The 13,810-nt window shown below is 41.5% G+C and overlaps 1 protein-coding gene across 1 annotated transcript; it reads left to right on the top strand.

The window, feature by feature from the left end:
• Positions 1 to 137: 137 nt before the first annotated feature.
• On the top strand, positions 138 to 4,806 carry Rpusd2 (RNA pseudouridine synthase domain containing 2). Its single transcript, XM_027925822.2, has 3 exons — positions 138 to 779; positions 2,019 to 2,315; positions 3,637 to 4,806. Exons 1-3 carry the CDS (start codon positions 153 to 155, stop codon positions 4,369 to 4,371), a joined length of 1,659 nt encoding a protein of 552 aa, XP_027781623.2. The 5' UTR covers positions 138 to 152; the 3' UTR covers positions 4,372 to 4,806.
• The last annotated feature ends 9,004 nt before the right edge of the window (positions 4,807 to 13,810 follow it).

Consider the following 13,810-nt stretch of genomic DNA (forward strand, 5'->3'; position numbering starts at 1 on the left):
AATTCGCCACTTAGGTCAACTCTTCCAACTTAATTCAATTTGTTGAATTAACTCACTCAATCGCAGACGTGGCCTCGGCACTGGGCCTCTCTGATTGGCTGATGCCGAGTGACGTCTTCAGACAGCGACACCGGAGCGCCGGCTGAGGGGTTATGTGGCTGGGCCGCCACGGGTGGCTCGGGGTCGTGGTGCAGGGGCGCTTTGACCTCCGGCCCCTCAGCCTAGCTTGGACCTGGGGTAGCTGTAGGGGTCCGATGGCGGGAACACTGTCCACCCGAGCTGAGGCAGCAGACGGGCTGAGGGCTCCGACTCAGCAAAACGGAGACGCTGGTAGCGACGCTAGGGTTGAGCCGCTTCCAGGGCGCCCCGAGCCCGGGGGCCCAGTAGTGGAGCCAGCCGCGGGGATCGTGGAGCAGACTCCAGGAGACAAAGAGGAACCTTCGGCCCTAGCCCCAGATCCAGGCAAGCGGAAGAAGCGGCGGGGCGCAACCCGGGAGCGCGTAGTGCCGCCCCCAAAGAAACGGCGGACTGGGGTCAGCTTCAGCGATGAGCACTTTGCAGAGACCAGCTACTACTTCGAGGGCGGCCTGCGCAAGGTGCGGCCCTATTACTTTGACTTTCGAACCTACTGCAAAGGCCGCTGGGTGGGCCACAGCTTGATGCACGTCTTCAGCACCGAGTTCCGAGCCCAGCCTCTCGCCTACTATGAAAACGCGATCCGGGCAGGCCGCCTGCATCTCAACGAGGAGCCAGTACAGGACCTCAGCATTGTGCTCAAGGTGCAGTCCTGATGGGGCTGGCTAGAAGGCGGGAGAGGAAAGGATCAGGATTTTTGGTTTTGTTTTTCAGACTTGGAATATAGGTGTGGGAGTAAAATTATGGTAATGCAGAAGCGTTTTCCTTTTCACTTGGAACACTCCTTTTTAGCCTCTGCTTCCTGTCTCCCCAAGTAGATAGCCTGTTTGTGCTTCAGAACTCAGCCTGTTTGTGCTTCAGAACTCAACCTGTTTATGCTCCCCATCAAGGTGGCTTCCTTGTTTCTAAGGAACATAAGTTGGAATTATCATAGTTCCTTTTTGTATGTTGTCTTGTGGCAAGGGCACTACCCACTTTCTACCCTACATCTTAGATCTCTGTACATAATAGAGTGATTATAGAGGCTATCATTTATGTCTCCTGGGTGTTGGGCACAAAGTTAAGCATTTTACGTAATATAACATTGAATTCTAATGACAGCTTTGTGCAGTAGGTATTGCCACCCCATTTTGTTTTTAAGAAAACTGAGGAAAGGTAAAGCAACAGGGCCACTTCCAAAGTTTGTGTTCTCATAACTACTGTTTAAACTATTTATCATAGAGCCTGACATGTAATACATTGTGGGATGTCAGGGATAGAGACCAGAATTGTCTATACAGGTGCTTTGACCCCTTTAAAATTTTGTCACATCAAGAGGTACCAGACACCTCTGTTAGTAACACAAGGCAATTTCAAAACTTAGGGATTTCCTCTCCTGTCCCAATTATGAAAAGTATAGTTCTGGTCTAACCCTCATATTTTACAGATAAGGAAACTGAGTTCTAGAGAAATTGACTTCTCCAAGAACTTGTAGAGAGCCTATGGCAAATCCAAGTGTAGATCCCATATCTGTGGATTTAACAACTTGATATTGTTGGTTCAAGGTCACAAGAAGTGATGATTCAAGAAAGTTTTAACTTCACTTTAAAAATTGCTTTTATAATGTAACTTTAAGTTAGAGAATAAACAAATAAGCAAAACCAAGACATCCGTAATCTCACCTCTTAGAGATATCATTAACTTTTTCATACTTTTTCAATGCCTGCTATCTCTGTGTGTATGTATTTTTACAAAATGAGATAATACTATACACTTTTCGTTTTCTGCTTAAGCATATACTGTGATCCTTCTGTGTCAATAAGGAAAAAAGGAGAATGAGGTGTGATGTTGACTGATTACAGACATATGGTTCCAAGCTGACAGGTTACCTGTGTTTTTGACAGGATAATGATTTCTTGCGGAACACGGTGCACAGGCATGAGCCACCAGTTACCGCAGAGCCTGTTCGCCTGCTAGCTGAAAATGAAGATGTGGTAGTTGTAGACAAGCCTTCCTCCATTCCTGTCCATCCCTGTGGCCGCTTCCGACACAACACAGTCATCTTCATCCTGGGCAAGGAGCACCAACTGAAGGAGCTACACCCATTGCATCGGCTTGACCGCCTTACCTCAGGAGTGCTCATGTTTGCTAAGACAGCAGTTGTCTCTGAAAGAATTCATGAGCAGGTTCGGGACCGGCAGGTAAACCAGGCCTTTCTCTCCTGTAGGTCACTTCCTGGGCTCATGAGTGCTCTGTGTCGACAAGGTGTCACAGAATTCTATATCTGAAATGGGCTTCTTGTTTATCTGGCCAAGCTTCCTACTTGAAAGTCATCACCTAAGGTGTCAAAGACAGATTACCCTGTATGTTTCAAAAGATCTTTAGAGATGGCATACACTATCCTTTTTTTCCCTTTATTTTTAAGGCAATTGAATTCAGGGTACTATACCACTGAGTTCTTTCCATCCTAGCCCTTTTTATTTAGTTTTTAAAAATTTGAGACAGAGTCTCACTAAGTTGCTGAGTCTGGCCTCAAATTTGGGATCCTCCTGCCTCAAGTTCCCAGTCTCTGGGATATAGGTGTGCACCACTGTGTCCAGCTTATACTCATAAACTGTCTTTCTTGATAATTTGCTGTTTTGAAGTTTTAGAGTGCTGAGAGACGAGGGAAGGTTTTTAAGATTTTAGAAGGGCTAGGGATTTAGCTCAGCAGTAAAGCATTTGTCTTTCTCCATTCCTGTCCATCCCTTGGCTGCTTCCAATACAACACAGACATATTCATCCTGGGCAAGGAGCACCAACTGAAAGACCTACACCCATTGCATGGGCTTGACCACCTTACCTCAGGCTCTGGGTTTGATCCCCAACACACACACCCCAAAAAAAAGAAAGAAAGAACAAAGAAAAGAAAGATGTTGGAGAAAGCCTGTTTGGTGGGAAAGCTCTGGTTGAAGATGGAAGAGGTTTGTGTAGAAGTTTACTGCTAATGATTATACTTTTGGATGCAGAGTTGGAATTCTGCATCTGGATCTGGATCATTTTAAGTGCATGCTTATGACAGCCCTGTGAGGAATATGTTTGGTTTTTTGTTTTGTTTTTTTGGTACTGGGGATTGAACTCAGGGGTGCTTAACCACTGAGCCACATCCCCAGCCCATTTTTGTATTTTATCTAGAGACAGGGTCTCACTGAGTTGTTTATGGCCTCACTAATTTACTGAGGCTGGCTTTGAACTCGTGATCCTCCTGCCTCAGCCTCCTGAGCCACTGGGTTTATAGGCGTGTGCCACCATGCCTGGTGAGGAATAAGTTTTTTTTTTTTAATCTCACATTTTCTAGATGAGTTATTGGGACTGAAAGAGATTAAAATAATATACCCAGGATCATGAAATTGGTAAGTGGTAGAGCTGGGTTTTGAATCCTCTTTCTGACACTGGTGTATTCCTATCACTCCACAGATGGTTTAGACTCCTTAAGTTTATAGACTTTATGCTGACTTTCTCCTTCTTCCCTCCTCTTCCTAGCTAGAAAAAGAGTATGTGTGCCGTGTGGAAGGGGAGTTCCCTGCCGAGGAGGTGACCTGCAAAGAACCCATCTTAGTGGTATCTTACAAGGTAGGGGTGTGCCGTGTAGATCCCCAGGGCAAGCCCTGTGAGACTGTGTTCCAGAGGCTGAGCTACAATGGCCGCTCCAGTGTGGTACGATGCCGGCCACTTACAGGCCGTACCCACCAGATCCGAGTCCATCTTCAATTCCTGGGTCACCCCATTCTCAATGACCCCATCTACAATTCAGTGGCCTGGGGCCCCTCTCGAGGAAGGGGTGGCCGTATTCCCAAGACAGATGAGGAACTGCTCCGGGACCTGGTGGCAGAGCACGAAGCCAAACAGAGCCTGGATGTACTAGGTCTCTGTGATGGTGACATGCCCCCAGGACTCACAGACTCTACAGCCCCCTCCTCAGAGTTGGCCAAGGACGGCCTAGAAGAGTTGGCCACAGCTCCCCAGAAGACGGATGGAATAGTTGAAGGAGTCCCTCAGGATATGGACACAGTGGACTTGGCACAAGGAAAGGCAGCTGAAACAGATGTTATGAATCAAGAGACAGACCCACTCTGTGCAGAATGCCGGCTGGTGCGACAGGATCCCTTACCCCAAGACCTTGTGATGTTCCTGCATGCCCTCCGCTATAAAGGACCGGACTTTGAGTATGTTTCACCTTTGCCTCCCTGGGCTCAGGATGACTGGCAAGAAAACTGAAGGCAGTAACCAATGGAGGGATTGCTTCTTGGGGTGGAACAGGGATGAGCCATGGGGCAGGGGCTGACCCTATGAGCTGGTACTCAGGGTTTCCATAGGATTGAGTTTGGGCTGTAAGGGACATGTTCATACATGCTACCTCCTTCCTTCTCCCCAGCTAGAATCTGGGAGCTTTTTGGTTTGTAAATATATCCTTTTTTCTAACACCTTATGTAACTGATTTTCTATTGCTGCTGCTTTTTTTTTTTTTTAAATCGATAAACTTCACATAAAATTAACTGCTTTAAGATGTACATTAGCGGGCTGAGGTTGTGGCTCAGTGGTAGAGTGCTCGCACACATGAGGCACTGGGTTCAAACCTCAGCACCATATAAAAATGAAATAAAGATATTGTGTGTACCTACAACTAAAAAATAAATATTTTTAAAAAAGGTGTACATTAGTGGCATTTAGTATATCCATGATGATATACATCCATCACTTCTTCCAAAACATTTTCCTCACCTCGAAAAGGAAACCTGTACCTTATTAAGCAGTCATTCCTATTCCTTTACCTCTACCCTCTGGTTACTAGGAATAGTAACTATTAATCTGTCTGCATTTATGGTTTGTCTGTTGGGGACATTTCATATAAATGGCATCATATAATATGTAGCCTTTTGTGTCTGTCTTTTGCTTCAGCATAATATTTTCAAGATTAATTTGTAGCATATATTAGAACTCCATTCCTTTTTTTATGGTGGAATAATATTCCATTGTGTGTATGTGTATATGTGTGTATATGTGTGTGTGTGTGTGTGTGTGTAAAATAATGTCATCTGTGAATAGAGATATTTCTTTCTTTCCCATTTGGATACCTTTTTATTTCTTTTTCTTGCCTAGTTGCTCTGAATACAACTTCCAGTACATTTTTTAGTAGAGGTGGTAGGGTAAAAGTAGGCATCATTGTTTTTTTTCTGATCTTAGGGGAAAGTTTTTAGTCTTTCACTATTGTGTATAATGTTAGTTGTGGGCTTCTCATAAATGCCCTTTTCTATATTCTGTGAGTGTGCATGTTAGATTAAACCCAGGGTCTCATGCATGCTAAGCACATTACTAACACTGAGCTATACCCACATCCAAAGACCTTTTTTTTTTTTTTGGTACTGGGGATTGAACTCAGGGGCACTCGACCTGAGCCACATCCCCAACCCTATTTTTGTATTTTATTTAGAAACAGGGTCTCACTGAGTTGCTTAGCGCCTTGCCTTTGCTGAGGCTGGCTTTAACTTGTGATTCTCTTGTCTCTGCCTTCCAAACCGCTGGGATTACAGGCATGTGTCACCGCGCCCAGCCATGGCATTTTTTTTTTTTTTTTTTTAGTTGTTGATGGACCTTTATTTTATTTATTTGTATGTGGTGCTGAGAATCAAACCCAGTGCCTCACACATGCTAGGCAAGTGCTCTTCCACTGAGCTACAACCCCAACCCTGAATGATTTTCTCAACTTTTTGTGTGTGTGTGTGGTGCTGGGGAATTGAACCCAGGGCTTTGTGCATGCAAGGCAAGCACTCTACCAACTGAGCTATATCCCCAGCAGGACATTCTTAATGCTTGTTTCTTACCCTAAATTTCTGACTGGACAATACTTACTTACTTACTTGCTTTATTTATATATTTACTTACTTACTTATTTATTTTACCAGGGATTGGACCCAATGGTACTTAACCATGAAGCCACATCCCCACCTCTTTTTATTTTTTATTTTTAATTTTGAGACAGTGTCTTACTAGGTTGCTTACAGCCTCACTAAGTTGCTGAGGCTGGCTTTGAATCTTCAATCCTCCTGCCTTAGCTTCCTGAGCCTCTGGAATTACAGGTATGTGCCACCATATCTGGCTTGTCTGGATAACCTTTTGATTCTTCTGTCCAAACAGAAGTTTTCTCTTTTCTGTTCCTTATGCTGTACATGTACATGTTGTTGGGTTTTTTGTTTGTTTTGTTTTGTTTTGATGGTACTGGGGATTGAACCCAGGGGTTCTCTACCACTGAGCTACATCTCTAGCCCTTTTTATTTTATTTGAGAAAGGGTCTCACCAAATTGCTGAGGCTGACCTTGAATTTGCAGTCCTCCTGCCTCAATTTCCTGAGTAGTTGGAATTTCAAGCTTTTGTTGTTTTGTTTGTTTTGTACACATAAGGAGAACCATGATTTTTGTTTTCAGGCATCATGGGGTGAATGACACAGTGTCATTAATACTTCCATAGCCTTTGACAAACTTTTATTGAGCAGTGATAATGTGGGTAGGGAAAAACAACTGTGTTTATATTCTTAACATTAATCCATACTGGTTGTTAACTACCCATTATATGCCAAACCTTTTTAATGCTGTAATACAGAGGTGAATGCCTGGTCCATGCCCTAGTTGAACATGTATGATGAAGTGTACAAAGGGAACCAATAGAGATAAGAGATAATTCTGTCTGTTAACAGCACAGATTTCTCAGAGGAAGAGGCATTTAACAGTGAGTTGAATTTGCATAATAGAGACATAGGAGAAGAATTCCAGTTAGAGGAGCAATATGAGAGAATATATTATTTTCTTCATTCAAGAGATAAAGGTATATTCCTGAGATAAAGAAGAGAGGAGAGACCAGGCGTGGTGGCACATGCCTATAATCCCAGTGGCTTGGGAGGTTGAGGCAGGAGAATTGCAAGTTCAAAGCGAGCCTCATCAATAAAGGCTCTAAGTAACTTAGCAAGACCTAATAAATATATATAAAAAGGGTTAGGGATGTGGCTCAGTGGTTAAGCACCCCTGGATTCAGTTCCTGGTACCAAAAAAAAAGAAGCCAGGTGTGGTCATGCACACCTGTAATCACAGTGACTTGATTACAAGCCTGAAGCAAAAGATCACAAATTCAAGGCCAGCCTAGGTTCAAAAATAAAAAATAAAAAGGACTGGGGATATAGCTTACTGGTAGAACAAACTGTGTTCAATTCCCAGTTTAAAAAAAAAAAAAAAATCCAAGAAAGCAGTTTTGGGACATTTGGCTCTCAGGTCCTAAAATATGGCTCACCGTCACTAACAATTGAAACCTAATCATGGCTTGTATATCACAAGGGATTCTGAACTGCAAGGCATTAAACATTCCAGGTGATTCAGGATCCTCATGGATCTGAGTATTTGCTCAACTTCATGAAAAACCTTGTCTTTATTCCATGAGCCAGTCAACTCTCCTTATCACTGAGACCCTCTGAAACTCAGTAGCTCTAGGCTACTGAGGGCAGGAATCAGAGGCTCAATAAAACTCATTCAGATATTTGAGTGACAACTATTTGCTAGGTTTACATTAGGCTCTGTATATAATGTGAATAAGATAGATAGATGCTGCATCCAGGTGAACAAGACACCCAAGATGTGCTGCTGAGCAGCCCACATCGCCTTGGCTGTTATATGTCTTGAAGTTCAGAATCCCTTGTGATATACAATCCATGCAAAGCTTTCAATAGTCAGTGACAGCAAGCAAGACTCTGGGACCCAAAGGCAAAAAATGTCCTGAAGCTGCTCTTGGGTCCTCCTCAGCAGTTTTTTGTTTTGTTTTGGTACTGGGGATTGAATTCAGGGGCACTTGACCACTGAGCCACATCCTCAGCCCTATTTTATATTTTATTTAGAGACAGGGTCTTACTGAGTTCCTTAGAGCCTCGCCATTGCTGAGGCTGGCTTTGAACTTGTAATCCTCCTGTCTCAGCCTCCCAGCTGCTGGAGTACAGGCATGTGCCACCATGCCCAGCTCTTTTTATATTATATTGTTTTTTGAGACAAAGTCTCACTAAGTTGCTGACACTGACCTCAAACTTGGGATCCTCCTGCCTCAGCCTCTTACAGAGTTCATGGTTGGATTAACTTCCCCTCTCATTGACATGAACGTTACTGAAAAGAAACAAATTATTCCTAAACCAGAGGATGAGGTTGCATAAAAGAAAAAGATCCTAGAAGAAATTGAAAACTTATGGGAATACATAAAGCATAAAATAAATGCAAATAGAAATAAAAGAAAAAATGTGTTCATGCTCTTAGGGAATATACAGTAAGTGTACAGCACAACATGGGGAAGACCAGTAAATAGTTATTAACATGATCTGTGTGTCAGAAGGAGGGAGGTAGAGGCTACCTCATTATCTAGAATGGTTCCTTCCAAGATTCTCAATGGGAGCATTAGCTTTTGCCCAATTGCCATCTTAGCTCTTCAGTTTTGTATTTCATTCTCTCTAGCACTGTTTATTCTATTCTTAATAGTTAAGTCAGTTTTAACTCTATGTATTGGTTTAAATTTAACTAAAATAGAATTTAAAATGCAGTTCTTTTGTTCCAATAAGCCACATTTCCAGTGTTCAAAGCCTATTGGTTTAGTAGCTACCACATATTGAATAGCACAGATATAGAACATTCTTTCATTGCACTAAGTTATATAACACAGCATTGCTTCAGAGAGTCTCTACACTGGGTGTGGTGGCACACACCTGTAATCCCAGCAACTGGGGATGCTGAGACAGGAGGATCTCAAGTTTGAGGCCTATGGTGAAGTGGCCAGTGCCTTGCTAAGGGGTCCTTTTTCCTGCCCGCGGAGGGTGTAAGCCACCAGAGAAAAAATAAAGTCTAGAATAATTAGTGAAGAACAAAGACACAGAGTCAGAAAAAAATAGTTTTAAAGGATGGAGCACCTGATATGTTAAGCCCACACAGAAGCTGGAGTTGGACAATTAGAAAATGGTTTATTCAAGGAGATACATCAAAGGCAGAGATAAGGTTGCAAGGGTGGAGTCTTACTTCATGGTGTCTTGCAGTCAGCAGGTAGATTGGCATCTTGGCAGGTCACACCCATCTCTGAAGGCTGTGTGCCTGGATGGTTATAGCAGATAGGTTATCACCCCATCTCCCGTGCTGTGTGGAATCAGGCAGAGCAGAATAGAAATTCACATGTATTTGGGTGATCTCACCCTGTGGGACTGCCAATGGAAGTTCCCAAACACCAGCTGTTTATATTCACTAGGCTGAGATGCCAATGTAGTCCACACATAGCCCATGGATGGCTCTCAACAGAGGCTAGCCTTAGGAGACTCTGTATCAAACTAAAAAGAACTGAGGATGTGGTTCAGTGGCAGAGAATCCCTGGGTTCAATCCCTAGAATTAAAAAAAAAAAAAAAAGTCTACACAAAATGAATTGAGTCCATTACAATGAATTCCACTAGTCTACAGACACCTAAAAAATGGAGAGAGAGAGAGAGAGTGTTAGAGCACTCACCTAGCACGGGCAGGACCCAGGTTCGATCCTCAGCACCACATACAAATAAAGGCATTGTGTTGTGTCCATCTACACCTAAAAAAAAAAAAAATTTTTAATGTTAAAAAAAAATTTATTTTGAGAGGCTGGGATTATGGCTCAGCACTTGGCCTGGCACGTGTGAGGCACTGAGTTTGATCCTCAGCACTGCATAAAGATAAATAAAAGTAACAGAAAGGTATTGGTACATCAACAACTAAAAAATATTATTTAAAAAATTTTATTTTGAGACAGGGTCTAGCTAAATTTCAGAAGCTGGCCTTGAACTTGCCATCCTCCTCCTGCTTCAGATTTCCTAGTAGCTGGAATTACAGGTGTGTGCCACCATGCCTCACTAGGTGCTAGAATATTTATACAGACCTGTGGAAAAGGTACTTCCCTATAATGGAAGTATAGTTCACTGGTTGAGTACTTGCCTACCACATATGAGGCCTGGGTTTATTCCCCAGCACTTCAAAAGAATAAACAAAACCAAATTATTTCCTTTAAGGAATTCAGGTTCAATCTAGTTGTTCATTTCTATAGATCAAAGTTCTTGGATGTGTTTTTTTCCCCTTGTTAATTGTTATCCTTTCAAAGAAAATTTAATTCCTGCCAGGCGTGGTGGTGCACATTGTAATCCCAGTCATCAGGAGGCTGAGGCAGGAGGATCATGAGTTCTAAACCAGCCTCTGCAACAGTGAGGCTCTAAGCAACTCAGTGAGATCCTATCTCTAAATAAAATACAAAAAAAAAAAAAAAAAAGGGGGGGGGGCGCTGGGGATGTGACTAAGTGGTTGAGTGTCCCTAAATTCAATCCCTGGAACCAAAAAAAAAAAAAAGTAATTCTTATTATAGCAACTCCCTAGAGGTAACCACTATTAATAACTAGTGGTCTTCCTGTTTTCTATTCCTAGCCACACAAATCTACATGTATTTTTTTTTAAATAAAAATGGGATCATGCTATAGAAATTGTTCTGTGATTTGCTTTTCTCTAGGACGATGACTTCTTCTTCTTCTTCTTCTTCTTCTTCTTCTTCTTCTTCTTCTTCTTCTTCTTCTTCCTCCTCCTCCTCCTCCTCCTCCTCCTCCTTCTCCTCCTCCTCCTTCTCCTCCTCCTCTTCCTCTTCCCCTTCTTCCTCCTCCTCCTCTTCTCCTCTTCCTCCTCCTCCTCTTCTCCTCTTCCTCCTCCTCCTCTTGCTCCTCTTCCTCATCCTCCTCCTCTTGCTCCTCTTCCTCCTCCTCCTCCTCCTCAGGGGCACTTAACATTGAGCCACATCCCTGGTCCTTTCTATTTTTATTTTTATTTTTTTTCAATATTTTTTTTAGTTGTCGATAGAGCTTTATTGTATTTATTTATATTCGGTGCTGAGAATCGAATCCAGTGCCTCACACATGCCAGGCAAATGCACTATCACTGAGTCTCAGCCCCAGCCCTTACTTTTATTTTTTTTAATTTTAAGTCAGGGTGTCACTAAGTTGCTGCAGCTGGCATTGAATTTGTGATCCTCCTGTTTAGGACTTTTTAAAAATAACTGTATTGTGTTTCATTGTGAGATGTGCCATAATTTAATTCTTCCCTCCTCTGTTGGTGGAATTTTAGGTGTTTGCAGTATTTGATTACTCTCAAACTGTCGTGAACATTCTAATCTTTATCCTTTCATACTAGTGTCAGTATTTCAGCAAAACATTTTTTTTTTGCATGTAATTTTGGGATCCAAGATTTAAATATTGACAGATAACAGCAAACTGCCTTCCAAAAGATTCTACCAATTTATTTGCAGTATAAAAGGCAGAGGTAATTAATTGACTGTTATGACTAAAACAGTTGGTCAGTCAACTGCATTTTTTAGGTTAACTTTGATTCAAGCACTGCGTTACAGCCATGGGTTTCCTAGTAAGTCTATAGGATCTTTATTTTGCTTTTGCTGTACTATTGAACTCAGGATCTCACATGCTAGGCATACTTTACCACTGAGCTACCTCCCTGCCCTGAATGGTTATATTTCTTAATGGAAAACCTAGACTTGTCTGAGTTAGTTTTTTTCAGAGCCTCTTTGGCTTTGAATCACTTGTACTTGGGACCAATCCAACTGACACTTGGGATTTTCTAGAACATGGGATTATTGAAAACCCACAATGGAAACAGAGCAACCTAAGGAAGTTGACCATGTTTTAGACGAGTAAGTTTACTGCAGTAAGAGGAATCATCAACAAAGGCATTCTGCTAAGAGCACTTGCCTTGCACATGTAAGCATTATTGTCTTTAATTTTGATTATTGTTTTCTTTCCCTCCAAATTACCCATTTACTCTTTTCCCTTCATCTGAAGCTTATCCATGCTTTCAAAACCACAAAATTTTTTATCACTCATTAACCACATCAAAACATTTAAGAATTGCCTAGTAGTTGGGAGTAGTGGTGCATGCCTGTAGTCCTGGCTGTTTGGGAGGCTGAGGGGGGAGAATTGCTTGATCCCAGGAGTTCAAAGTCAGCCTGGGCAACATAGCAAGACCCTGGATTAAGGAAAAAAAATCGCCGAGCAAAGTTGAACATGCACAATATCAATGATTCAACTTCTAGCTATATACTCAGAGAAACACTTGTACATGTACTCCAAAAGACATATACAAGAACTTTCACACAACAATATTCTTGTGTGAAAAAGAAACAACTAAAGCATTCATAAGTAAAAGAGTTGATACCCAATGGTTTATTCCAACAATTGAACATTATGCAACAGTGAAAATGAATGAATTATATGGATAAGACTGTTCAATGATTTCCAGCACAGCAAAAAAGTGTTGAGTGAAAGAAGTCACAGAAGCTGTACATATGACTCCATTTATATAAAATTTTAAAATAGGTAAGAAAAACATTGTAGGGATATGTACATGCATATTTAATAAGAAAAGCAAGAAAATTGTTAATATAAAATTCAGGAAAGCAATTATGTCTTTGGTGAGAGAGTGCCAGAAGGGAGGGTCACATTAGAAGCTTCCAAGATACTGGTAACCTTTTGTTTCTTAAACTGAGTCATGTATATGTGGCTTTGGTTTTATTATTGTCACTTGTAAACTGTACATATACAATATATTACATCTAGATTATATCATTGTATAACACCTTTCAAAATAAATCAAGTGCCTAGTGATGTCAATTTCACCGGGGATGGAAAGAGAAAACTAGAAAAGAACACCATATAGCTCTGTATTTTGGAAACTATCATGATACATAATACATAGTAATTTGTAACAGTGACTAGCTACTTCAGTGTGCATTAGATTCACATGTTCCTCCTTTATCATAGAACTGAAGGATCTAAAAGCAGTTCATGGCTTTGTATCCTAGGTCTGGTATGCTCTCAGACACAAAGATAGTCTTGTGCCTTGTATTTTCTGACACTTCATTACCATGGCATTCTGACACAAGGTTCTTAAAAAACTTCAGTAATTCAGGTAAATAATAAATGATACAATTGTTCTGGTTCTTTTTTGTTACAAGTTTTCCAATATTCCAAATATTGAGATTCCAAAAGTTAAGAACTTTAAACAAAAAGCTTTATATCTCATCCCAAATGTTGAATTTTCCAGAAATAATCCAGGCATGTGGTGCATGCCTGTAACCACATCTATTTGGGAGACTGAGGCAGAAGAATCCCAAGTCCAAGGCCATCCTCAGAAACTTAACTATACCAGATCTGAAAATAAAATAAAAAGGCTGGGTATGTAGCTTATAGGTAGAGCACCCCTGGGTTCAACCCCCAGTACTGCATTTAAATTTCTTTTTTTAAGTTGTAGATGGACACAATATCTTTATTTATTTATTTTTATATGGTGCTGAGGATGGAACCCAGTGCCTCACATGTACTAGGCAAGCGCTCTACCACTGAGCTACAACCCCAGCCCCTGAAGTTTTTCAATTTAAAAACATTAATAAATTTTCCAGAAATAGAATTGAAGCAAAATTGTAAGTAATGAGAATTTTCTAAGCCAAGGAATGCTATATATTGCCAGCAAATTACCAGCACCTAGGGAAGAGATGTGGATCAGATTCTTCTTCACAGCCCTGTAAATGAACAAATCTTGCTGACACTTTGATCTCTGATTTCTAGCTTTCAGAACTGTGAGA

The sequence above is a fragment of the Marmota flaviventris genome, chromosome 2 (assembly GCF_047511675.1).
Source record: "Marmota flaviventris isolate mMarFla1 chromosome 2, mMarFla1.hap1, whole genome shotgun sequence".
Lineage (NCBI taxonomy): Eukaryota > Metazoa > Chordata > Mammalia > Rodentia > Sciuridae > Marmota > Marmota flaviventris.

Excerpts from the sequence above, each read along its gene's own strand:
- Rpusd2 (XM_027925822.2), top strand. The coding sequence starts at position 153 with ATGTGGCTGGGCCGCCACGGGTGGCTCGGGGTCGTGGTGCAGGGGCGC. Across the intron at positions 780-2,018 it reads ACCTCAGCATTGTGCTCAAG|GATAATGATTTCTTGCGGAA; the intron begins GTGCAGTCCTGA and ends TGTTTTTGACAG. Across the intron at positions 2,316-3,636 it reads AGCAGGTTCGGGACCGGCAG|CTAGAAAAAGAGTATGTGTG; the intron begins GTAAACCAGGCC and ends TCCTCTTCCTAG.